At 45.9% G+C, this 24867-nt stretch overlaps 1 protein-coding gene across 15 annotated transcripts in view; it reads left to right on the top strand.

The window, feature by feature from the left end:
- ubr4 (ubiquitin protein ligase E3 component n-recognin 4) overlaps nucleotides 1-24867 on the top strand; it is a 142966-nt gene that overhangs the window by 15217 nt on the left and 102882 nt on the right. For 11 of the 15 annotated variants that reach the window (XM_031794813.1, XM_031794815.1, XM_031794814.1 and 8 more), the window contains exons 5-20: nucleotides 6177-6316; nucleotides 7220-7464; nucleotides 7882-8006; nucleotides 9395-9519; nucleotides 10162-10412; nucleotides 10808-10916; nucleotides 11504-11641; nucleotides 12184-12301; nucleotides 15375-15419; nucleotides 17713-17900; nucleotides 18549-18705; nucleotides 18924-19009; nucleotides 19399-19568; nucleotides 24061-24220; nucleotides 24348-24473; nucleotides 24727-24865. In XM_031794813.1, the coding sequence (XP_031650673.1) occupies nucleotides 6177-6316; nucleotides 7220-7464; nucleotides 7882-8006; nucleotides 9395-9519; nucleotides 10162-10412; nucleotides 10808-10916; nucleotides 11504-11641; nucleotides 12184-12301; nucleotides 15375-15419; nucleotides 17713-17900; nucleotides 18549-18705; nucleotides 18924-19009; nucleotides 19399-19568; nucleotides 24061-24220; nucleotides 24348-24473; nucleotides 24727-24865 (2322 nt within the window). The remainder of the gene's footprint in view (nucleotides 1-6176; nucleotides 6317-7219; nucleotides 7465-7881; nucleotides 8007-9394; nucleotides 9520-10161; nucleotides 10413-10807; nucleotides 10917-11503; nucleotides 11642-12183; nucleotides 12302-15374; nucleotides 15420-17712; nucleotides 17901-18548; nucleotides 18706-18923; nucleotides 19010-19398; nucleotides 19569-24060; nucleotides 24221-24347; nucleotides 24474-24726; nucleotides 24866-24867) is intronic. The other 4 variants (XM_031794817.1, XM_031794812.1, XM_031794805.1 and 1 more) reach the window with 3 other exon arrangements.

Below are 24867 nucleotides of genomic sequence, written 5' to 3'. Positions count from 1 at the left end.
ATTCATTTTCCCAAGTTAATCACAAGACATCAACAAAATGCAGCTTTTTAAAATGGCACAGGAATGTGTGTGCGGTACGCACGGTTTTTAAAAATCACTATGTCACTCAGTCTGATCCTGTGGGGCGTTAGGAAACAAATTAACATATGTTCATACACCGCTCTGATTGGCTGATTTTGGATGTTCTCGAGCCCATCCCCTTATCCAGATGAACAGTCATTGGTCTATTGTAATCAGATCACATTGTGACATCATGATGTGGGTCGAAAGTTCCATCCTGCCTGAAATTCCCTGTTTCTTTTTAGATTCATATTTTTGTATTTTACTAGTGTTTTTTTTTTTTTTTTACACAAAAAAGGCAACACTGAAAATGTGAAAATTGGGATTTTGACCTCCTAGTGTGGAAATATATTTAAAGGAAATCACATTTTTAACTGCACTGCCCCTTTCACTACCTATGCCTGGCAGAATGGTCCCCTGATTATTTGCATAAATCCTGTGGCCATTTTGTTAAGCAAACTCTGCCATCACATGAATGCTAAAGAGCACACTTGTATTAAAGGTTAACAACACCCAAAAATCAAAATTTCTTCTATTATTATTATTTTTTCTCTCCTCCTCAAGACCTTGAAAGTGATCTCCTCATGCGGTTTAAGCGTTGTGTTGTGGACTTGCAACATCAAATTGTTTTCCTATTTAAAAAAATGTGATTTAACGTTTTATGATTTAATTATAATTTTTCTATGGCAGCCTGAAAAAGTAGGAAATAAATTTTATAGGGCCCTATATATATATTAGAAGATATTCTATTTTACTTCTATTGGATGCTATCCCATACTCTAGCCTATTGGTCTAGACAGCATCTAGTCAGTCTACGGATCAGTGTTATTTGACTAGTGCTGGGCTGGCAGAAAGAGAGCTTTGTTCCCCTGCTTCTGTCAGTAGGGATTTAGGCCTTTCACATTCCCTCATGGATGGTCATTGGTCCCTGCCCAGAGACTGGGTTGTGTATCTGTGTGTGTGTGCTTGACTGTGTTTTTCCCTGTCTGTGTAGACCTGTTGTCCTCTAGTGGTGTCACGGTTACCATGTTTAGTGTCTCGATACCAAAACAATACCACCGTAAAAAAAAAGGAATATTAGTCAGTCACAGAATGTCACTCGGTCCAGAAACTCGGCTCCTGCTCTGTCCAATCGACTAATCTCATTTGAGGTCAAAATATCAATAACATTTGAAACGTTTTTACTTTTTCCCAGAGACAGACTTGTATGCTTTTTAATGAACCAATATTTTACAATTTTATTTATTTTACCTTTTTTATTTTATCCAGGTAGGCAAGTTGAGAACAAGTTCTCATTTACAATTGCGACCTTGCAATTGACTTTAGTAAAAACATCTAACTACACAACTTAATGTCTATATATTTGAATGGTTTAATCTCTTGATAAACTGGGTAAATTAAGAAAATATTTATGATACGTGTGTGTGTGTGTGTGTGTGTGTGTGTGTGTGAATGCGGAGAGTTATTGAGCTTGTTTTAGGCTGATTTCACGCGGCTACAGATTGCAATCTGCTTCTCTTCCGTGTGGTACTTATTTTTATCGTACTGATCAACAACATTTGCATAGAAGTAGCTTATTTTTTATAAGTGTGCCCTGTCTCGAACCAGTAATGAAGTCATTTAATGAGCCAAGAGCTGTGCGGCCTGTCGGACCCCTCACTTCGCTGAGGCAATACATCTTTGGCTGAGGGAGAGAAGTTTTGAGTGGCAATCGTCTTTGAAACAGAATATTTTTTGCGTTATGTTTTGCATATCACAAACAAAGTAGTAGGGTAGTGAATTGATGTTAGTTTCAGCAGTAAGCATAGAAAGTTAGTGCCTTCAGTATCCAAAACCCTTCCCTTATTCCACATTGTTGTTAAAGCCTGAATTCAAAATGGATTAAATAGATATTTGTTCTCACCCATCTACACCCATAATTTTTATTTTATTTATTTATTTTACCTTTATTTAACCAGGTAGGCAAGTTGAGAACAAGTTCTCATTTACAATTGCGACCTGGCCAAGATAAAGCAAAGCAGTTCGACAGATAAAACGACACAGAGTTACACATGGAGTAAAAACAAACATACAGTCAATAATGCAGTATAAACAACAGTATAAATAATGACAGTGAAAACATGTTTAAAAAAAATGTTTGCACATTTATTGAAAGTGAAGTCAATCAATCAATCAAATGTATTTTAAAAGCCTTTTTTACATCATCTGATGTCACAAGTGCTGTACAGAAACCCAGCCTAAAACCCCAAACAGCAAGCAATGCAGGTGTAGAAGCACAATGGCTAGGAAAAACTCCCTAGAAAGGCCAGAACCTAGGAAGAAACCTAGAGAGGAACCGGGCTCTGAGGGGTGGTCAGTCCTCTTCTGGCTGTTCCAGGTGGAGATTATAACAGAACATGGCCAAGATGTTCAAACGTTCATAAATAACCAGCAGGGTCAAATGATAATAATATCACAGTGGTTGTAGAGGGTGCAACAGGTCAGCAGTCAACTGAGTAAATGTCAGTTGGCTTTTCATAGCCGATCATTCAGAGTTAGAGACTGCAGGTGTGGTAGAGAGAGTCGAAAACAGCCTGTCCGGTGAACAGGTCAGGGTTCCATAGCCACAGGCAGAACAGTTGAAACTGGAGCAGCAGCAGCATGACCAGGTGGACTGGGGACAGCAAGGAGTCATCAGGCCAGGTAGTCCTGAGGCATGGTCCTAGGGCTCAGGTCCTCCGAGAGAAGAGAGAGAGAGGGAATTAGACTCCTGCTCACGGCTGGTTGTGACACAGCCTGAAAACAAACCCGGGTCTGTAGTGATGCCTTAACCCCTACGATGTCTTAGACCGCTGCGCCACTCGGAAGGCCTTTATTACGTTCCTTTTTATAATAAAGAAAACCTCCCTAGTTCCTGCCGATGAGAAGCATACCCATAACATGATTCAGCCACAACCATTCTTGAAAATATGAAGTTGTACTCAGTGATGTTGGATTTGCCCCAAACATAACTCTTTGTATTCAGGATATACATTTCTTTGCCAAATGTTTTGCAGTTTTACTTTAGGGTCTACGTATGTGTTGGAATATTTTGTGTTCTGTACAGGCTTCCTTCTTTTGACTTAGTCAATTAGGTTAGTATTATGGGAAATTACAATGTTGATCCATCCTCAGTTTTCTCCTATCACAGCCACTCAATTCTGTAACTGTTTTAAAGTCACCATTGGCCTCATGGTGAAATCCCTGAGTGGTTTCCTTCCTCTCCGGTAACTGAGTTAGGAAGGACGCCTGTATCTTTGTAGTGACTGGGTGTATTGGTACACCATCCAAAGTGTAATTAATAACTTCACCATGCTCAACGGGATATTCAATGTCTACTAGTAGGTGCCCTTCTTTACGAGGCACTGAAAAACGTCCCTGGTCTTTGTGGTTGAATCTGTGCTTGAAATTCACTGCTCGACTGAGGGACCTTGCAATTATCTGTATGTGTGGAGTACAGAGATGAGGTACACTATTGCACACAGTGAGTCCATCTAACTTATGTGACTTGTTAAGCACATTTTTACTCCTGAACTAATTTAGGCTTAACATAACAAAGGGGTTGAATACTTATTTATAATTCATTTGTAACCAAAATTCTAAAATCTAATTCCACTGACGTTATGGGGTATTGTGTGTAGGCCAGTGACACAAAATATACATTTAACTCCTTTTATATTCAGGCTGTAACACAACAAAATGTGGAACATGTAAAGCGGTGTGCATACTTTCTGAAGGCACTGTAGACCTACAAACCTGTATCTTTTTGTCTGTATGGACCTTGTTTTGCGAACAGTAATTAAGTTTCAATATTTCTTCATGCCGTGTTGCATTATTCAATTGTTACTTCTGTGCATCATGAGTGGTGAGCTAACATGATGCAGTCCAGACTCTCAGGCTAGCAGTGAGTTAGTGGCGCTAACATGATGCAGCCCAGCCTCCCAGGCTAGCAGTGAGTTAGTGGAGCTAACATGATACAGCCCAGACTCCCAGTACAGGCTAGCAGTGGCGCTAGCATGATACAGCCCAGACTCCCAGGCTAGCAGTGAGTTAGTGGAGCTAACATGACACAGCCCAGACTCCCAGGCTAGCAGTGAGTTAGTGGCGCTAACATGATGCAGCCCAGCCTCCCAGGCTGGCAGTGAGTTAGTGGAGCTAACATGATACAGCCCAGACTCCCAGTACAGGCTAGCAGTGGCGCTAGCATGATACAGCCCAGACTCCCAGGCTAGCAGTGAGTTAGTGGAGCTAACATGATGCAGCCCAGCCTCCCAGGCTAGCAGTGAGTTAGTGGAGCTAACATGATGCAGCCCAGCCTCCCAGGCTAGCAGTGAGTTAGTGGAGCTAACGTGATACAGCCCAGACTCCCAGTACAGGCTAGCAGTGAGTTAGTGGAGCTAACATGATGCAGCCCAGACTAGCAGTGAGTTGGTGGAGCTAACATGAAGCAGCCCAGACTCCCAGGCTAGCAGTGAGTTAGTGGAGCTAACGTGATACAGCCCAGACTCCCAGTACAGGCTAGCAGTGAGTTAGTGGAGCTAACATGATGCAGCCCAGACTAGCAGTGAGTTGGTGGAGCTAACATGAAGCAGCCCAGACTCCCAGTGCAGGCTGGCAGTGAGTTAGTGGAGCTAACATGATACAGCCCAGACTCCCAGTGCAGGCTGGCAGTGAGTTAGTGGAGCTAACATGATACAGTCCAGACTCTCAGTACAGGCTAGCAGTGAGTTAGTGGAGCTAACATGAAGCAGCCCAGACTCCCATTACAGGCTAGCATTGGAGCAGGCCAGACTCCCAGTACAGGCTAGCATTGGAGCAGGCCAGACTCCCCGTGCAGGCTAGCATTGGAGCAGGCCAGACTCCCCGTGCAGGCTAGCATTGGAGCAGGCCAGACTCCCCGTGCAGGCTAGCATTGGAGCAGGCCAGACTCCCCGTGCAGGCTAGCATTGGAGCAGGCCAGACTCCCCGTGCAGGCTAGCATTGGAGCAGGCCAGACTCCCCGTGCAGGCTAGCATTGGAGCAGGCCAGACTCCCCGTGCAGGCTAGCATTGGAGCAGGCCAGACTCCCCGTGCAGGCTAGCATTGGAGCAGGCCAGACTCCCCGTGCAGGCTAGCATTGGAGCAGGCCAGACTCCCCGTGCAGGCTAGCATTGGAGCAGGCCAGACTCCCCGTGCAGGCTAGCATTGGAGCAGGCCAGACTCCCCGTGCAGGCTAGCATTGGAGCAGGCCAGACTCTCCGTGCAGGCTAGCATTGGAGCAGGCCAGACTCCCCGTGCAGGCTAGCATTGGAGCAGGCCAGACTCCCCGTGCAGGCTAGCATTGGAGCAGGCCAGACTCCCCGTGCAGGCTAGCATTGGAGCAGGCCAGACTCCCCGTGCAGGCTAGCATTGGAGCAGGCCAGACTCCCCGTGCAGGCTAGCATTGGAGCAGGCCAGACTCCCCGTGCAGGCTAGCATTGGAGCAGGCCAGACTCCCCGTGCAGGCTAGCATTGGAGCAGGCTAGCATTGGAGCAGGCCAGACTCCCCGTGCAGGCTAGCATTGGAGCAGGCCAGACTCCCCGTGCAGGCTAGCATTGGAGCAGGCCAGACTCCCCGTGCAGGCTAGCATTGGAGCAGGCCAGACTCCCGGTGCAGGCTAGCATTGGAGCAGGCCAGACTCCCGGTGCAGGCTAGCATTGGAGCAGGCCAGACTCCCCGTGCAGGCTAGCATTGGAGCAGGCCAGACTCCCAGTAGAGCAGGCATGGTGCAGGCCAGACTCCCAGTGCAGGCTAGCAGTGGAGCAGGCATGGTGCAGGCCAGACTCCCAGTGCAGGCTAGCAGTGGAGCAGGCATGGTGCAGGCCAGACTCCCAGTGGAGCAGGCATGGTGCAGGCCAGACTCCCAGTGCAGGCTAGTAGTTTCGGGCTACCTTGGGACACTAATGTCTTGTTTTTCTCTGTTAGTCTGTCTCAATCTTTTCTGTCTTTGTATGACCATGCCTGTATGTTCTGTGTCTCTCCCAGCAGGAGATTCCCTCTCCCGAGCTGCATGTGTTTGTCTATGGTTTCTATATTGTCAGTACCAGTCGGTCTCACTGTGTCCCCCCTCTCCTCTCAGTGGAGGACCAGAAGGAGGTGCTGTCTCCAGTGAACCCTGAGCTACGACACAAGGAAGTACAGATGAACTTCTTCAATCAGCTGACCTCCGTGTTCAACCCTGACCTCACCGTGCTGGCCTCTCCCTCAGGACGCACACAGGTCAGTGTAACGGGAGGAGTGGAATAGGGACTGTGCAGTAGGGAACGGGAGGAGTGGAATAGGGACTGTGGGGAATGGGGACTGTGGTGATCGGGAGGAGAGGAATAGGGACTGTGCGGTGGGGAGGAATGGGGACTGTGGGGTGGGGAGCGGAATGAGGACTGTGGGGTGGGGAACGGGGGGAGCGGAATGAGGACTGTGGGGTGGGGAGCGGAATGAGGACTGTGGGGTGGGGAACGGGGGGAGCGGAATGAGGACTGTGGAGTGGGGAACGGGGGGAGCGGAATGAGGACTGGGGGGGGGAGCGGAATGGGGACTGTGGGGTGGGGAACGGGGGGAGCGGAATGAGGACTGTGGGGTGGGGAACGGGGGGAGCGGAATGGGGACTGTGGGGTGGGGAACGGGGGGAGCGGAATGAGGACTGTGGGGGGGGAGCGGAGTGGGGGAGGGGGATGGGGACTGTGCGGTGGGGAACGGGGAGAGCGGTACGGGGACTGTGCGGTGGGGAACGGGGAGAGCGGGAAGGGGACTGCGGGACGGGGACTGCGCGGTGGGGAACTGGGAGAGTGGGACGGGGACTGCGCGGTGGGGAACGGGGAGAGCGGGATGGGGACTGTGGGGAACGGGGAGAGCGGGACGGGGACTGTGCGGTGGGGAACTGGGAGAGCGGGACGGGGACTGTGCGGTGGGGAACTGGGAGAGCGGGATGGGGACTGCGCGGTCCATTTGATGGGATAGTTACTTAAGTTGTAGCTTATTTCTAGTTATTTAGTTTACCGTTTGTTTTTACTAAGGGGTCGATTCATGTCAGTATCTGCATCTTCACTTCTAAAACACCAATTTTCTATTTATTTATTTTTTATTCAGTCTGATTTACAGTGTTTTGTTGTGCTGTCTGTTTAGGCGGAGAGTGAGAGTGAGGACCAGGCGACGACAGACCAGACCTTCCAGGCCAAAATGAAGAATGCCTTTGTGTCCCAGAACGTGTCCAGTCTCCAGGAATTGGGCGGGTCGGAGAAGTTGCTGCGTGTCTGCCTCAACCTCCCTTACTTCCTGCGCTATATCAACCGGTTCCAGGACGCCGTCTCGGCCAACTCCTTCTTCATCATGCCCGCCACCGTCGGAGACGCAACTGCTGTCCGCAATGGGTAGGTTTGTGGGAATTTTTTGGGGGGGTTGGGGTGCTTTTAGAATTATGGTTTTTTTGTCTCACCTGACAGGTTTCTCTGGTCCTCCAGCATACTGCCCCTCTCTATAAGCAGGCCTGGGCAATTCCAGTCCTCGGGGGCCTGATTTAGTGTCTCTCCCATTTCGAGCAAACACACCTGTTTGCATTTTAAACTGAAGATCATGATTAGTTGATTATTGGAGTCAGGTGTGTTAGCTGGGTCATAAGTAGGACACCAATCAGGGTCCCCCCCACCCCACCCAAGGTTATATATAGCGTGCTCTGTTGCTCTCGCGCCCTGTGGCGCTTTCTTTTTTGACACCCTACCCGTGCTTACCTCAGTGTTTTTCCCCCCTGTGTCTCTGACATTTGTGTGTGTGACCTCTGACCTTTTCAGGTTCCACTCCCTGGTGATAGATGTGGCCATGGCCCGGGACACCTTGTCCTTGCCTGTCCTGGAGCCCCTGACTCCTGGGAGACTTCTGGACATGACTGTGTTGGCACTCAGCTGCCTCTACGCAGGTACGCTATTATGGGTTCATGTTGGCGTCTATCTCTGCGTTGGTTATATATTTATTTATTTATATATATTTATATATATTTATTTATTTATATATATATATATTTATTTATATATTTATTTATTATTATTATATATATTTATATATTTATATTTATTTATTTATATATTTATTTATTATTATTATATATATTTATATATTTATTTATTTATATATTTATTTATATATTTATATTTATTTATTTATATATTTATTTATATATTTATTTATTTATTATTATTATATATATTTATATATATTTATTATTATTTATATATATTTATTTATTATTATTATATATATTTATATATTATTATTATATATTATTATTATTATATATATTTATATATTATTATTATATATTATTATTTATATTATTATTATATTACTACTATATATTATTATTATTATTATATTACTACTATATATTATTATTATATATTATTATTATTATATTACTACTATATATTATTATTATTATATTACTACTATATATTATTATTATTTATTATTATTATTATATTACTACTATATATTATTATTATATATTATTATTATTATTATTATATTACTACTATATATTATTATTATATATTATTATTATTATTATATTACTACTATATATTATTATTATATATTATTATTATTATTATATTACTACTATATATTATTATTATATATTATATTAGTACTATATATTATTATTATATATTATATTAGTAGTGTACTTGATCGTGCTGAGTGGTTTTAGTATATTTTTTTGGAGGTCTTTTCGGGTTATATTATAAACAGATTATCATTGATTTCCATGATTTTATTATATATATATTTTTAACATTAAATGCATTATGTGGGTTGGATGCTGTGACAACACAGAATAAAACCGTTAGTACGAGCCCCATGATGGTAGAGACTGCCCATTCCTGCTCATCACATATTAACCACAATTTATTCACTTTACAGTTCAGTGGTTTTGTATATTATATTAGTTTATTTTAATGACTTTATTATTGCATTCCCAAATCATCATCTCATATCTCTAGAGGTGCTGTCTGTGTTGTCTGACGGAAATCACTGTTTCGGTAGTTCTTCAGAGTAAACAGCTGTGAATACCAATGACTGCTCAACTTATCAATCACTTAATATGTGTTTCTCAGTTGGTCAATAATGAATTTATATAATATGTGCTTCTCAGTTGGTCAATAATGAATCTATATAATATGTTTCTCAGTCCATAATGAATCTGTATAACATGTGCTTCTCAGTCAGTCAATAATGAATCTATATAATATGTGCTTCTCAGTCGGTCAATAATGAATCTATATAATATGTGCTTCTCGTCTCCTCCAGGTGTGAGCGTTGCCACGTGCATGGCCATTCTGCAGGTGGGCAGCGGCCTGCAACTTCGCACAGCCTCCACCAGCTCCAAAGAGGAGGACTATGAAAATGACGCTGCTACCATCGTACAGAAATGTGTACGTATATACATGAGTGTTTTATATAAAACATTCAATTAAGAACACTTTTTGTTTGTTTGTTTGCTGCCCTCAGAACAGTCTTCATTTATCATTGCGTGGACTCCACAAGGGAGCCTCATGTGGACTCTTATTTGGATGTCCTTTGAGTGGTGGACCATTCTTAATCCACACAGGAAACTGTTGAGCGTGAAAAAAAACCAGCAGCGTTGCAGTTCTTGACACAAACTGTTGCGCCTGGTACCTACTACCATACCCTGTTCAAAGGCAATTAAATATTTAGTCTTGCTCATTCACCCTCTGAATGGCACACGTACACAATCCATGTCTCAATTGTCTCAAGGCTTAAAAATCTTTTCTTTAACCACCTGTCTCCTCCCCTTCATCTACACTGATTTGAAGTGGATTTAAGAGGTGACTTCAATAAGGGATCATATCTTTCACCTGGATTCACCTGGTCAGTCTATGACATGGAAAGAGCAGGTGTTAATGTTTTGTAAACTCGGTGTGTAATTTTAAACCCCCCCCCAAAAAAGAAATAAAATAATCCCCTACTTTAATAAATAGGATATTAGGAAACACATTCTTGTCTTCTGATTTGAGTTAATTTCTCATGGTTTTAATGTGTGTTTTTCCAAACAGCTGGACATCTACGAAATGATCGGCCAGGCCATCAGCAGCTCCCGCAGAGCTGGAGGAGAGCATTACCAGAACTTCCAGCTGCTGGGAGCGTGGTGTCTGCTGAACAGCCTCTACCTGATCCTCAACCTGAGTCCCACGACCCTGGCTGACAAGGGCAAGGAGAAGGACCCTTTGGCCGCGCTCAGGGTCCGAGACATAGCCGCCCGCACCAAGGACGGAGCAGGCTCCCCTAAACTGGGCCCGGCCAAAGGGTGGGTAGCTCTCTGGTAGCTTCTAACCATTTACATATGTGCTGTTAAGTATGTAATGGTTATGAAAGTTGTATTGTCAGCTTTGTTTGGTATTTAAACGTGACTTTAAACATGTACATGACACTGCAACAACATTTCCCCATGGGGACCATAAAGTCAGTCAGTAAGTGGTTAAATGGTAAGATTGTGTACAGCGATCTCCATGAAACTCAAATGAATTGCTTACTAAAGATCCTAATTTAAACTGTTTACATTTACAAGCAATATTGAACTATTTGTGAATATATTTTTTTTCAAAATTTGGACCTGAAAGTATCAAAGAAAGACTGATTTAAAAAAAATAAAAAACCTGTTTGCGGTTTCATTGAGACTGTTCGTCTGTTCTTTCGTCTCAGACATCAAGGCTTTGGTGTCCTGTCCGTGATCCTGGCGAACCACTCCATCAAACTGCTCACCTCCCTTTTCCAAGACCTGCAGGTGGAGGCTCTGCACCGGGTCAGTGCAGTGAGTAACAACCCCCCCCCCCCCCCCCCCCCCCCACCAGCAGCACCACCACACAATGTTTAAATAGTCCCAAAACGTCTACAACTGTGACATGTACAGAAACACTTCTTATCAAACCGGGACACAAATATTTCAAAAGTATGTTCTCAGGCTAACACCCAAATATACCCTCTGATAGATTAATGATTTATGTAAAGATATGATTTATCAGTAGCAATCCAGCCCACACATATATATGGATCAATCACTATTTTCATAATTTATGATGATTCTTATGTTCGAGACCCAGTGAAACTCCAACCCTCTTTCTCTGCCTCTTTCTCTCCCCCCATTATTTCTCTCCCCCTCCCCTTTGTCTGCATCTCCCTCTGCCCCCCCCTCCCTCTCTTCTCTCCGGCCCCCCCCCTCCCTGTCTTCTCTCCGCCCTCCCTGTCTTCTCTCCGCCCTCCCCCCCCCTCTCTTCTCCCCCCCCCCCCTCTCTCTTCTCCCCCCCCCCCTCTCTTCTCTCCGGCGCCCCTCCCTCTCTTCTCTCCGGCGCCCCCCCTCCCTCCCTCTCTTATCTCCACCCCCACCTCTTCTCTCCCCAGGGTTGGGCCAGTGACGGTCCCCCAGCAGAACTCAACATCATGGCGCAGAACACCTCCACCCAGAGGGTTCAGAGACTCCTGGACTCTGTTCCCCTTACCAACCTGCTGTTCAACCTTCTGTCCACCTCATACAAGAAGGTACTAAACTGTTTAACTTTTTTTTAATATATATATATATATTAAACAAAAACAGAAACCATACGTTTTTTTTTTTACATCCATGTTAGTGAACATTTCTCCTTTGCCAAGATAATCCATCCACCTGACAGGTGTGTCATATCAAGAAGCTGATTAAACAGCATGATCATTACACAGGTGCACCTTGTGCTGGGGACAATGGAAAAAGGGCCACAAAAGTGTCTCACAGATTCAACCCCACAGACACGTGCTGAAGGCTACAGCACCAAACCAGCCAGGCCACACCGATAGTTAAAAAAATATTTTTTTTTTACTACGGTGTGGTCATCATGTGGTTTTACCACACTGTGGCATCCTCTGTATGTGACTCTTCCTCTAACAACTGATCTGAGTCTGCTGCTCCTCCTGTAAATGATGGTTTCAATCAGCCGCTCAGTCATCATGTTTTATCTCTGCTTCTAATACAAAAGCATTGAAAGCTTTGAAAAACGCTGTGCCTGGCATGCTGATAATGCCTGTGTTGACGTGTCTCCTCCCCCCAGGCCTGTGTCCTGCAGCGTCAGAGGAAAGGCTCGGTTAGCAGTGATGCCAGTGCCTCGACAGACTCCAACACCTACTATGAAGATGACTTCAGCAGCACAGAGGAAGACAGCAGTCAAGGTACTGCCCCCTATCCCTTCCCCTCATCTGTCTCTCTGTCTGTCTCTCTGTCTGTCTGTCTCTCTGTCTGTCTCTCTCTCTCTCTGTTTCTCTCTCTCTCTGTTTCTCTCTCTCTGTTTCTCGCTCTCTCTGTTTCTCGCTCTCCCCCCCCCCCCCCCCCCCCCCCCCACGTCATAAAGAACAGCATCACTTCTCATCTCCTGTCACGAGGGCTGAGAGCTTCCAAGTCATTATTATAATATTTGTAAAACCCTTGATGCCAACCACACATACACAAATCAGAGATAAAATATGTACTTTAAGATATTAGACAGAGTAGATGAAAGTAGTCTGTGTACCAGATCTGATAACCTTTTTGAAATGTAATGTTCCAGGGTGTGTGTGTGTGTGTGTGTGTGTGTATGTATATATGTGTGTGTGTGTGTGTGTATATATATGTGTGTGTGTGTGTGTGTGTGTGTATGTATATATGTGTGTGTGTGTATGTATATATGTGTGTGTGTGTGTGCCTTCTGAAAGCTGTGTTTTTGTTTTTAACCTGTGTATCTGGGCGTCAGAGTCAGGCCTGAGAAGAGTCAAGAATGTGTTCAGGCAGTTCTTGTGCGTTGCGGGACTCTGTAAAATCACCACAGGGGGAAATAACAGCCGCAGCAACAGAGGTTAGACAGCAGTGGAGGTCGGTGTCACTTTAAATCGCAGGAGGATGGGCTCATTTTGTAATGGCCGGTATGGAATAAATGGGACGTTAATCCAACGCATTACAGTGACCACGTCCTTCGGTTTTTAAAGTGACACCAACCTCCACTGGTCAGAAGTCAGATGTATGACAACTGAGACAGAATCTCACACACACAACTTGTAATGCAATAAATCAGAGATAAAAATGTACTTTAAGATATTAGATAGAGTAGATGAAAGTAGTCTACGCACCAGATCTGATCCACAGGCATTCGTAGTGTATGTGAGTGTGTATATACAGTTGAAGTCTGAAGTTTATATACTCCTTAGCCAAATACATTTAAACTCAGTTTTTCACAATTACTGACATTTAATCCTAGTTAAAAAATCCCTCTCTTAAGTAAGTTAGGATCACCACTTTATTTTAAGAATGTGAAATGTCAACTAATTCTTTCTACTATTACTCTATTTCAGCTGCCATGTATTTCATCACACGCCCAGTGGGTCAGAAGTTTACATACACTTAATTAGTATTTGGTAGCATTGCCTTTTTAAATTGTTTAACTTGGGTCAAACATTTCAGGTAGCCTTCCACAATCTTCCCACAATAAGTTGGGTGAATTTTGGCCCATTCCTTCTGACAGAGTTGGTGTAACTAAGTCAGGTTTGTAGGCCTCCTTGCTCCATACGCTTTTTCAGTTCTGCCAAAAATGTTCTATAGTATTGAGGTCAGGTCTTTGTGATGGCCACTCCAATACCTCGACTTTGTTGTCCTTAAGGCATTTTGCCACAACTTTAGAAATATGCTTGGGGTCATTGTCCATTTGGAAGACATTTGTGACCAAGCTTTAACTTCCTGACTGATGTCTTGAGATGTTGCTTCAGTATATCCACATAATTTTCCTCCCTCATGATTCCATCTATTTTGTGAAGTGCACCAGCAGCAAAGCACCCCCACAACATGATGCTACCACCCCCGTGCTTCACGGTTGGGATGGTGTTCTTCAGCTTGCAAGCCTCCCCCTTTTTCCTCCAAACATAATGATGGTCATTATGGCCAAACGGTTCTATTTTTGTTTCATCAGACCAGAGGACATTTCTCCAAAAAGTACAATCTTTGTCCCCATGTGCAGTTGCAAACCATAGTCTGGCTTTTTTATGACGGTTTTGGAGCAGTGGCTTCTTCCTTGTTGAGCGGCCTTTCAGGTTATGTCGATACAGGACTCGTTTTACTGTGGATATAGATACTTTTGTACCTGTTTCCTCCTGCAGCTTCACAAGGTCCTTTGCTGTTGTTCTGGAATTAATTTGCACTTTTCGCACCCCAGTACGTTCAAGTCTAGGAGACAGAACGCGTCTCCTTCCTGAGTGGTATGACTGCTGCGTGGTCCCAGGGTGTTTATACTTGCGTACTATTGTTTGTACAGATGAATGTGGTACCTTCAGGCCTTTGGAAATTGCTCCCAAGGATGAACCAGACTTGTGGAGGTCAACAATATTTTATCTGAGATCTTGGCTGATTTCTTTTGATTTTCCCATGATGTCAAGCAAAGAGGCACAGAGTTTGAAGGTTGACCTTGAAATACATCCACAGGTACACCTCCAATTGACTCAAATGATGTCAATTAGCCTATCAGAAGCTTCTAAAGCCATGACATCATTTTCAGGAATTTCCCAAACTGTTTAAAGGCACAGTCAACTTAGTGTATGTAAACTTCTGACCCACTGGAATTGTGACACATTGAATTATAAGTGAAATAATCTGTCTGTAAACAATTGTTGGAAAAATGACTTGTGTCCTGCACCAAGTAGATGTCCTAACCGACTTGCCAAAACTATAGTTTGTTTACAAGAAATTTATGGAGTGGTTGAAAAACGAGTTTTAATGACTCCAACCTAAGTGTAAGTAAATTCCGACTTCAACTATATATCATATATATATATATCCTTATTATGAAGCATGCCATGTAGCAGACACTTATATCATAAGCAACTTACAGCCCAGTGACCGCAGACATTTTTTTTGTGTATGTGGCCTCAGCGGAAATCAAACCCACGACTTTGGTGTTACTAGAGCCATGCTCTTACCAATTGAGTTACCTCACAGGACCATCTCCACCCACTATAGCAGTGTTATACTCTTACCAACTGAGCCACCGTCTCCACCCACTATAGAAGTGTTATACTCTTACCAACTGAGCCACCGTCTCCACCCACTATAGAAGTGTTATATTATACTCTTACCAACTGAGCCACCGTCTCCACCCACTATAGAAGTGTTATATTATACTCTTACCAACTGAGCCACCGTCTCCACCCACTATAGAAGTGTTATATTATACTCTTACCAACTGAGCCACCGTCTCCACCCACTATAGAAGTGTTTATATTTCAGCAGCAGAGAGAAGACAGAGGACAGCAAGAACAGCTAATGTTTCAGGTCAGCAGCTAGCTTTCTGTCCCTTAGGTCACACTGTAGATTACACCTCGCAGTCATGGTTAATTTGCTTACTTTATTGTATGAACCACAATAAAGTTCAATTTTTGGACTGGGGCACCACCACCCAGGCTGAGTAGAGGCAGTAGCATCAGAGTCCTAGAAATACAGACTTCCCGAGAGAGATGGAGAATTTTGATGGGTTCTATGTTGGCATCAAAAGTTCAGAGACAATAGTTGGAACACAAATTAGATTGCCCTGAAAGTTTTGTTGCCTACACAATCTCTGTATTTCTTAGTCTCTGAGTAGAGCTGAATGTAAGCCTCACACATCCAATATCCTAAATATGGCATAAAAGTACTTCTATCATACCCTTTTGATGCATGCTATTATATGCATTTTTAATCTCAGCTTCAGTTGATGAGTAGTTTACTTGCGATCACTTGTCGTGGCATGTGTGACAGCAGGGCAATTGCACCAAAGGTTTTTTGCCATTGTTCTGACCTTGTGAATGGTTATGGCAGTGTGATGAAGGTTAAATATAACTATGGTGGCTAAATGTAGCCTGGTGTTACGAGACTATTGTTATGATAGCTAAGTGTACTGTTATGAATGCTAAAATGGCTGCGTTTACACACGCAGCCCAATTCTGATCTTTTGTCCAATCACAGCAGGTCTTTTTCAGCGATTTTTATTTTTATATGATTAGTCAAAATAACAATTCGTGAAAATAAATATCAGAATCGGGCTGCCTGAGTAATCACAGCCAATGTAGTCTTATGAAGTCTACATTTTGCCTGCTGTTATGAAGGCTAAATGTTGTCTTGCAAAGACTAATGTAGTGTTATGAAGGCAAAATGTTGTCTTGCAAGGCCTAATGTAGTGTTATGAAGGCCTAATGTAGTGTTATGAAGGCCTAATGTAGTGTTATGAAGGCCTAATGTAGTGTGACGAAGGCCTGATGTAGTGCGACGAAGGCCTGATGTAGTGCTACGAAGGCCTGATGTAGTGTTACGAAGGCCTGATGTAGTGTTACGAAGGCCTGATGTGGTGTTACGAAGGCCTGATGTAGTGTGACGAAGGCCTGATGTAGTGCGACGAAGGCCTGATGTAGTGCGACGAAGGCCTGATGTAGTGCGACGAAGGCCTGATGTAGTGCGACGAAGGCCTGATGTAGTGCGACGAAGGCCTGATGTAGTGCGACGAAGGCCTGATGTAGTGCGACGAAGGCCTGATGTAGTGCGACGAAGGCCTGATGTAGTGCGACGAAGGCCTGATGTAGTGCGACGAAGGCCTGATGTAGTGCGACGAAGGCCTGATGTAGTGCGACGAAGGCCTGATGTAGTGCGACGAAGGCCTGATGTAGTGCGACGAAGGCCTGATGTAGTGCGACGAAGGCCTGATGTAGTGCGACGAAGGCCTGATGTAGTGCGACGAAGGCCTGATGTAGTGCGACGAAGGCCTGATGTAGTGCGACGAAGGCCTGATGTAGTGCGACGAAGGCCTGATGTAGTGCGACGAAGGCCTGATGTAGTGCGACGAAGGCCTGATGTAGTGCGACGAAGGCCTGATGTGGTGCGACGAAGGCCTGATGTGGTGCGACGAAGGCCTGATGTGGTGCGACGAAGGCCTGATGTGGTGCGACGAAGGCCTGATGTGGTGCGACGAAGGCCTGATGTGGTGCGACGTAGGCCTGATGTGGTGCGACGAAGGCCTGATGTGGTGCGACGTAGGCCTGATGTGGTGCGACGAAGGCCTGATGTAGCGTTGATTTTGCTCACCCAGAAAACGTCTCGTTTTAAGATCTTCTGCCTTGCTTCGAGCCTTTAAAAATACAGTTAAAGCCTTATCTGCCAGTCCACTGAGATAATTTGCCTCGGTAAGACGTCTTAAGATCAAATATCTTTAAAATAAGATTGTCTTATCCCCAATTTGTATCAATTCTTAAAAATAAAATAAAAAAATTAAGTAAGTAAGCAAAATGATTAGCCATGGTGCTACGATCATTTACCTTAGTAGAACATCAAGTCAATACATTCTAATGGTAAGAGATATCTAGGTCAGATAAACGTTTATTTATTTTTAATTTTGTTGCAGTGTGACGGCTAAATGTCGTGTTTCAAATACTAATTTAATGCAACGTTATGAAGGCTAAACGAGAGAGAGAGCTGACTTAGGACATGACTATAGATGCTGTAGGAGGATGGCAGTGCTTTGTATAGACGGCATGTTAGAACTGAACCCTGAGACATGGCCGTCGGTGTGTAACCTCGTGTCCTACCCGTCCTGATCCAGATGACGACAGCGAGCCCATCTTGGGCCTGTGGTTCGAGGAGACCATCTCGCCAACTAAAGACAAAGTGGCCCCCCCACCACCTCCCCCACCCCCGCCCCTGGAGACCTCTCCCAGACTGAAGAGCCCGTCCAAGCAGAACGCAGGAGAGAACGGGAACATCCTGGCCGGACGCAAGGACCCCGAGCTGGTGAGGCCTTAGGGGTTGTTAGGAAACACAACAACAGGCTGTGGTCTGATTTCTGTACACTTCTCCCAATGTGTCCATGTTACATCCCCTTCGTAGACTGTCGGTCTGAACCCTGAACAAGGCAGTTTAACCCCACTGTTCCTAGGCCGTCATTAAACATTTAGAATCTGTTCTTAAGCTGACTTTCCTAGTTAAATAAAGGTCAAATAAATAGTTTGCAAAAGAAAGGGCTAGTGGGAAGGAATACATTGGACCCCGCCCCCCTCCAGCTGTGCTTACCACCAATCCCAAAATGCACGAAGGGGAGTGAACAAGTGCAAACCGCTGGGTTGAAGGGTGGAGAATTTAGAACACAACTTATGTTGGGCCTCCCGAGTGGCGCAGCGGTCTAAGGCACTGCATCTCAGTGCTAGAGGCATCACTACAGACCCTGGTTCGATTCCAGGCTGTATCACAACCTGCCGTGTTTGGGAATCCCATAGGGACCAGCGTCGTTAGGGTTTGGCCTGGAGTAGACCGTCATTGTAAATAAGAATTTGCCCTTTTTAACTGACTAGTTAAATAAATAAAAATGTGTTCTAGTAGAAACTATGCTTACAAGCATGTGTGTATTACTGTTAAATATTGATTTATTAATTGATGTTTCAGTTCCTGAGCCTGGCCTCCAGCATCCTGAACTTCATCACCACCTCCATGCTAAAATCCAGGAACAACTTCATCAGGAACTACCTGTCTGTCTCGCTGACAGAACAGCACATGGCCACGCTGGCCAGCATCATCAAGGACGTCGACAAAGATGTCAAAGGTTAGTTGGAATAAAAAAAAAATGTTTAAAAACAACCATATTATTATCATCGTACATGCGTTTAGTAAATGAGCTCTCGCTCGCTCACAAGCCTGAAGTATTTCCATCCAATAGAAACTATTGATGCCCTCGGATGGAAAGTTTGAGACGTGTCTCAATAAATTCCTAATTTAATATTGTGTGTTGTCGCCCCCCCCCCCCCCCCCCCCCCCCTACAGGGTCCTCAGATGAAGAGTTTGCCTCTGCTCTGTATCTCTTCAACCATACGCTAGTGACATCAGACCTACCCTCTCCAGCCCTGCAGGTTAGGGGAACCTCCTTTCTAATGCGGTCATTTATCTTTCATTAAGGGACTCGAGTCCCGTCACTACTAATAACCTGGACTGAAATACACTTTTTATATGAAAGAAGAAGAAGAAGCAAGGTTTACTGCATTTTTTAAAGAACTTAATTTGAACAGACGTACTCAGGGGGAAGGGACCGGACGTACTCAGGGGGAAGGGACCGGACGTACTCAGGGGGAAGGGACCGGACGTACTCGGGGGGAAGGGACCGGACGTACTCGGGGGGAAGGGACCGGACGTACTCGGGGGGAAGGGACCGGACGTACTCGGGGGGAAGGGACCGGACGTACTCAGGTCTTTGCACAGTAGCTGCTGTTAGTCTGAAATAAGTCTTATTTGTCTTTCCCAGAATACCCTGCTGCAGCAGTTGGGCGTAGCTCCGTTCTCTGAGGGTCCGTGGCCCTTGTACATCAACCCCCAGTCCCTGTCGGTGCTCTCCAGAGTCCTGCTCATCTGGCAGCACAAGGCCTCTCTGCAGGGAGACCCAGACGTACCTGAGTGTATAACGATCTGGGAGAGGTAAGACCACATCATTAAATAAAACACTTTTGATATTATATTGTAACTTCCCAACAAGAAAAAAGAATTGTCACTCGAACAGAAGGTAGAACTAACAGAGTCTCACTAAGAACAACCAAAACGAATCAGGTGTGGTTTTTAAATAACCCATGGAGGTGTCCACTGAAAGCCGCAAGCAACAAGATGTTTGTGCCCTAAAAGACACCCACCGTAAGTGGCCACTAAATAAAAGAAATAAAATCCCACATCGCTCTTTAATATGGAATATAAAGACCAGGACCGCCCTGTAACATGGAGCGTGAAGACCTGCACCGCCCTGTATCCCTGTAACATGGAGGGTGAAGACCTGCACCGCCCTGTATCCCTGTAACATGGAGGGTGAAGACCTGCACCGCCCTGTATCCCTGTAACATGGAGGGTGAAGACCTGCACCGCCCTGTATCCCTGTAACATGGAGGGTGAAGACCTGCACCGCCCTGTATCCCTGTAACATGGAGGGTGAAGACCTGCACCGCCCTGTATCCCTGTAACATGGAGGGTGAAGACCTGCACCGCCCTGTATCCCTGTAACATGGAGGGTGAAGAACCGCACCGCCCTGTATCCCTGTAACATGGAGGGTGAAGACCTGCACCGCCCTGTATCCCTGTAACATGGAGGGTGAAGACCTGCACCGCCCTGTATCCCTGTAACATGGAGGGTGAAGACCTGCACCGCCCTGTATCCCTGTAACATGGAGGGTGAAGAACCGCACCGCCCTGTATCCCTGTAACATGGAGGGTGAAGAACCGCACCGCCCTGTATCCCTGTAACATGGAGGGTGAAGACCTGCACCGCCCTGTATCCCTGTAACATGGAGGGTGAAGACCCGCACCGCCCTGTATCCCTGTAACATGGAGGGTGAAGACCCGCACCGCCCTGTATCCCTGTAACATGGAGGGTGAAGACCGGCACCGCCCTGTATCCCTGTAACATGGAGGATGAAGACCGGCACCGCCCTGTAACATGGAGGGTGAAGACCGGCACCGCCCTGTAACATGGAGGGTGAAGACCGGCACCGCCCTGTAACATGGAGGGTGAAGACCGGCACCGCCCTGTAACATGGAGGGTGAAGACCGGCACCGCCCTGTAACATGGAGGGTGAAGACCGGCACCGCCCTGTAACATGGAGGGTGAAGACCGGCACCGCCCTGTAACATGGAGGGTGAAGACCGGCACCGCCCTGTATCCCTGTAACATGGAGGGTGAAGACTGGCACCGCCCTGTAACATGAAGGGTGAAGACCCGCACCGCCCTGTAACATGGAGGGTGAAGACCGGCACCGCCCTATAACATGGAGGGTGAAGACTGGCACCGCCCTGTAACATGGAGGGTGAAGACTGGCACCGCCCTGTAACATTGAGGATGAAGATCCGCACCGCCCTGTAACATGGAGGATGAAGACCCGCACCGCCCTGTAACATGAAGGATGAAGACCCGCACCGCCCTGTAACATGGAGGAAGAGCTGCCGGCCCAGTGAGGAAGAGCTGCCGGCCCAGTGAGGAAGAGCTGCCGGCACAAGTGAATCTAACGACTGACTTATGAGGCGACAGGTGCAACAAGTCCTGACCAATGAGGATGATTCCAATCAAAGGCAAGCCTCTCCCAAACAGAACCAACCTCGAAATCGGAAAGTAAATTGAAGGGAAAAACCCTGAAGCCTGCAATACTACTGTATTGTGTATGGGTGTGACGGTCTGGGAGAGGAGTTTCTCATCGGTCCCCGGTGCAAATGTTTTTACATGTTAGTCAGCGCATCGGTTCAGGAGAGCCCAAACCGATCCATATTAGTCAGCGCATCGGTTCAGGAGAGCCCAAACCGACCCATATTAGTCAGTGCATCAGGTTCAGGAGAGCCCAAACCGATCCATATTAGTATGTGCATCGGTTCAGGAGAGCCCAAACCGATCCATATTAGTCAGTGCATCGGTTCAGGAGAGCCCAAACCGATCCATATTAGTCAGTGCATCGGGTTCAGGAGAGCCCAAACCGATCCATATTAGTCAGCGCATCGGTTCAGGAGAGTCCAAACCGATCCATATTAGTCAGCGCATCGGTTCAGGAGAGTCCAAACCGATCCATATTAGTCAGTGCATCGGTTCAGTAGAGTCCAAACCGATCCATATTAGTCAGGGCATCGGGTTCAGGAGAGCCCAAACCGATCCATATTAGTCAGTGCATCGGTTCAGGAGAGCCCAAACCGATCCATATTAGTCAGCGCATCGGTTCAGGAGAGTCCAAACCGATCCATATTAGTCAGCGCATCGGTTCAGGAGAGTCCAAACCGATCCATATTAGTCAGTGCATCGGTTCAGGATAGCCCAAACCGATCCATATTAGTCAGTGCATCGGTTCAGGATAGCCCAAACCGATCCATATTAGTCAGTGCATCGGTTCAGGATAGCCCAAACCGATCCATATTAGTCAGTGCATCGGGTTCAGGAGAGCCCAAACCGATCCATATTAGTCAGTGCATCGGTTCAGGAGAGCCCAAACCGATCCATATTAGTCAGCGCATCGGTTCAGGATAGTCCAAACCGATCCATATTAGTCAGCGCATCGGTTCAGGAGAGTCCAAACCGATCCATATTAGTCAGTGCATCGGTTCAGGAGAGTCCAAACCGATCCATATTAGTCAGTGCATCGGGTTCAGGAGAGCCCAAACCGATCCATATTAGTCAGTGCATCGGTTCAGGATAGCCCAAACCGATCCATATTAAACATGCATCGGGCAGGAAACCGATGTAATGTTTATTTTTATATATATATATATATATTTTTACATATCGCCAGTTCACTTTTTTCCTTCTTTCTTTTTCTCACTCATATATTGTTTTATTCTGAAAATAACCTCCCTCCATCTGCTGACTGCATCGATGCGTCCTCTCCTTCGGTTCAGTAGCCTGTCCAACTGCTATGCATGTAACTGCATGCACAAAAGGGTGTGAACGATGCTGAATGGGCATAGACAAAGAAGAGCTCTCTCTGTCTCGCGCTCTGTCTCGCGCTCTGTCTCGCGCTCTGTCTCGCGCTCTGTCTCGCGCTCTGTCTCGCGCTCTGTCTCGCGCTCTGCTCTGTCTCGCGCTCTGTCTCGCGCTCTGTCTCGCGCTCTGTCTCGCGCTCTGTCTCGCGCTCTGTCTCGCGCTCTGTCTCGCGCTCTGTCTCGCGCTCTGTCTCGCGCTCTGTCTCGCGCTCTGTCTCGCGCTCTGTCTCGCGCTCTGTCTCGCGCTCTGTCTCGCGCTCTGTCTCGCGCTCTGTCTCGCGCTCTGTCTCGCGCTCTGTCTCGCGCTCTGTCTCGCGCTCTGTCTCGCGCTCTGTCTCGCGCTCTGTCTCGCGCTCTGTCTCGCGCTCTGTCTCGCGCTCTGTCTCGCGCTCTGTCTCGCGCTCTGTCTCGCGCTCTGTCTCGCGCTCTGTCTCGCGCTCTGTCTCGCGCTCTGTCTCGCGCTCTGTCTCGCGCTCTGTCTCGCGCTCTGTCTCGCGCTCTGTCTCGCGCTCTGTCTCGCGCTCGCGCTCTGTCTCGCGCTCGCGCTCTGTCTCGCGCTCGCGCTCTGTCTCGCGCTCGCGCTCTGTCTCGCGCTCTCTCTCACACACACTAAAATGCCATTTTTTCCTTAAAAGTTTATCAACTTTCAAAGCAGGATTACATTCCCATTGTTCCTCAACTGTAGTGTCTGATATACCATTTTGTAGCTCAGAGTCTCTACCTTTATCCCCCCCCAAAAAACAGAAATTCAAATTTTGCTACATACGATCAAATCCAGGTGGTGAATCACATATGACTGTCATAACTGTTGCTGTTCGCACCAACGATAGGTATCCCTATTCTAATGGGGTACATATACGGGCCACCTTCCAGCATTCAGATGCTTATAAAAATGGATTTGGCAATGTCATGTCATATAGGCTTTGTTAGTTGAGTTAACAACCAATGTAATTTGCTGGATCATTGTAACCAAATGCACTGTAGAAATGGTGTTTTTACCAGAGTTGTGTAGCCTACCAGAGTGGACGCAACTTATGATTTCAGAATTGTCAATTATCAGTCAGATTTGAATTGTTTATGTTCATCATAAGAAATAGTTTTTGGTTTAAACAGTCAGTGTATTTGGTAATTTGTACATGCACAGTGTAGGTTCATAAAGGACAGAAACCATTTTGTTTATTTTGGCGCGTGGTTGCAGTCATTGGTCTGAGTGGGAGAAATTCTGTAAAATTCCAAACTGAAATTTCCATTTTGATTGAGGTAAAATTCAAATTTCCATTTTATGAATTGGCTTAAATGCCATGTTAATTTCTATACATAAATATTGACAGTACTAGCTAAAAAAAACTAACTTGTCATTTGTAATTTTTTCTTCAGAACTCTGATCTCCTTTTAAAATCAAATATGATGTTTACTCAATGTTTCTCTCTCTCTCTACTCTCTTTCTCTCTCCACCCCCCCGTCCCTCTAGGTTTGTGGGCACCTTGAAGCAGCACACCATCCAGGGCTCTGTCCCCGGAGATGAGGACCTGAATGTGGAGCACCTCCAGCTCCTGCTGCTCCTCTTCCACAACCTGTCTGAGAGGGGGAGGCGTGCCGTGCTCACCCTGGTCACCCAGGCCATCACAGAGGTATTTAAATGCTCTTTAACTAGGTTGTCTTTGTATTGTCGTACCATGGGCTTGGACTCACGTCACTACTATCATGACCAATAACATTTGATTTAATAAAGTCCAATCTTCCTCTCTCTCTGCTCAGGTGGCGGGTCCCCAGCATCAGGAAGCCCAGCTCAAAGCCGTACCCCTCAACCTGGCCCGCATACTGCTGGTTCTAGACTACCTGTTGCACCAGTACTCAAAGGTTCCTATGTACCTCTTCCAACAGGTAGGTTGAATGGCTGCTCCGTCCTTTTAATGGTTTTATTAACACTCTTGAATCAATTTCCACGGCCCAGTGGAAATCAAATTAGCATAATACTCAAATCCCCCAATCAAAATGTGTTTGTTTTAAAACCACATCTTTGGGAGTTTTATTGTCCAGAAACATTTTCTCTTTTTTTTGCAGTAGGTCGTTGGTCAGAAGCGGTAGCCCTCCTAACACAGTGACTGACTGGATCCCCTCTCTCTATTGCTTGCAGGTCCAGTATAATCTGCTGACCCCTCCGTGGTCAGGCCAGGGTTCAGTCCAGGACGGGTCCAAACGCAGCGCCCTGCCGCTCTACTGCGGCTTTAAAGAGGTGGAGGAGAACTGGTCTAAGCACTGCTCGGCAGGTAGGAGT

The sequence above is a fragment of the Oncorhynchus kisutch genome, linkage group LG17 (assembly GCF_002021735.2).
Source record: "Oncorhynchus kisutch isolate 150728-3 linkage group LG17, Okis_V2, whole genome shotgun sequence".
Taxonomy (NCBI): domain Eukaryota; kingdom Metazoa; phylum Chordata; class Actinopteri; order Salmoniformes; family Salmonidae; genus Oncorhynchus; species Oncorhynchus kisutch.
The sequence above is the reverse complement of the archived record's forward strand: the minus strand, read 5'-3'. Positions and strand labels throughout refer to the sequence as shown.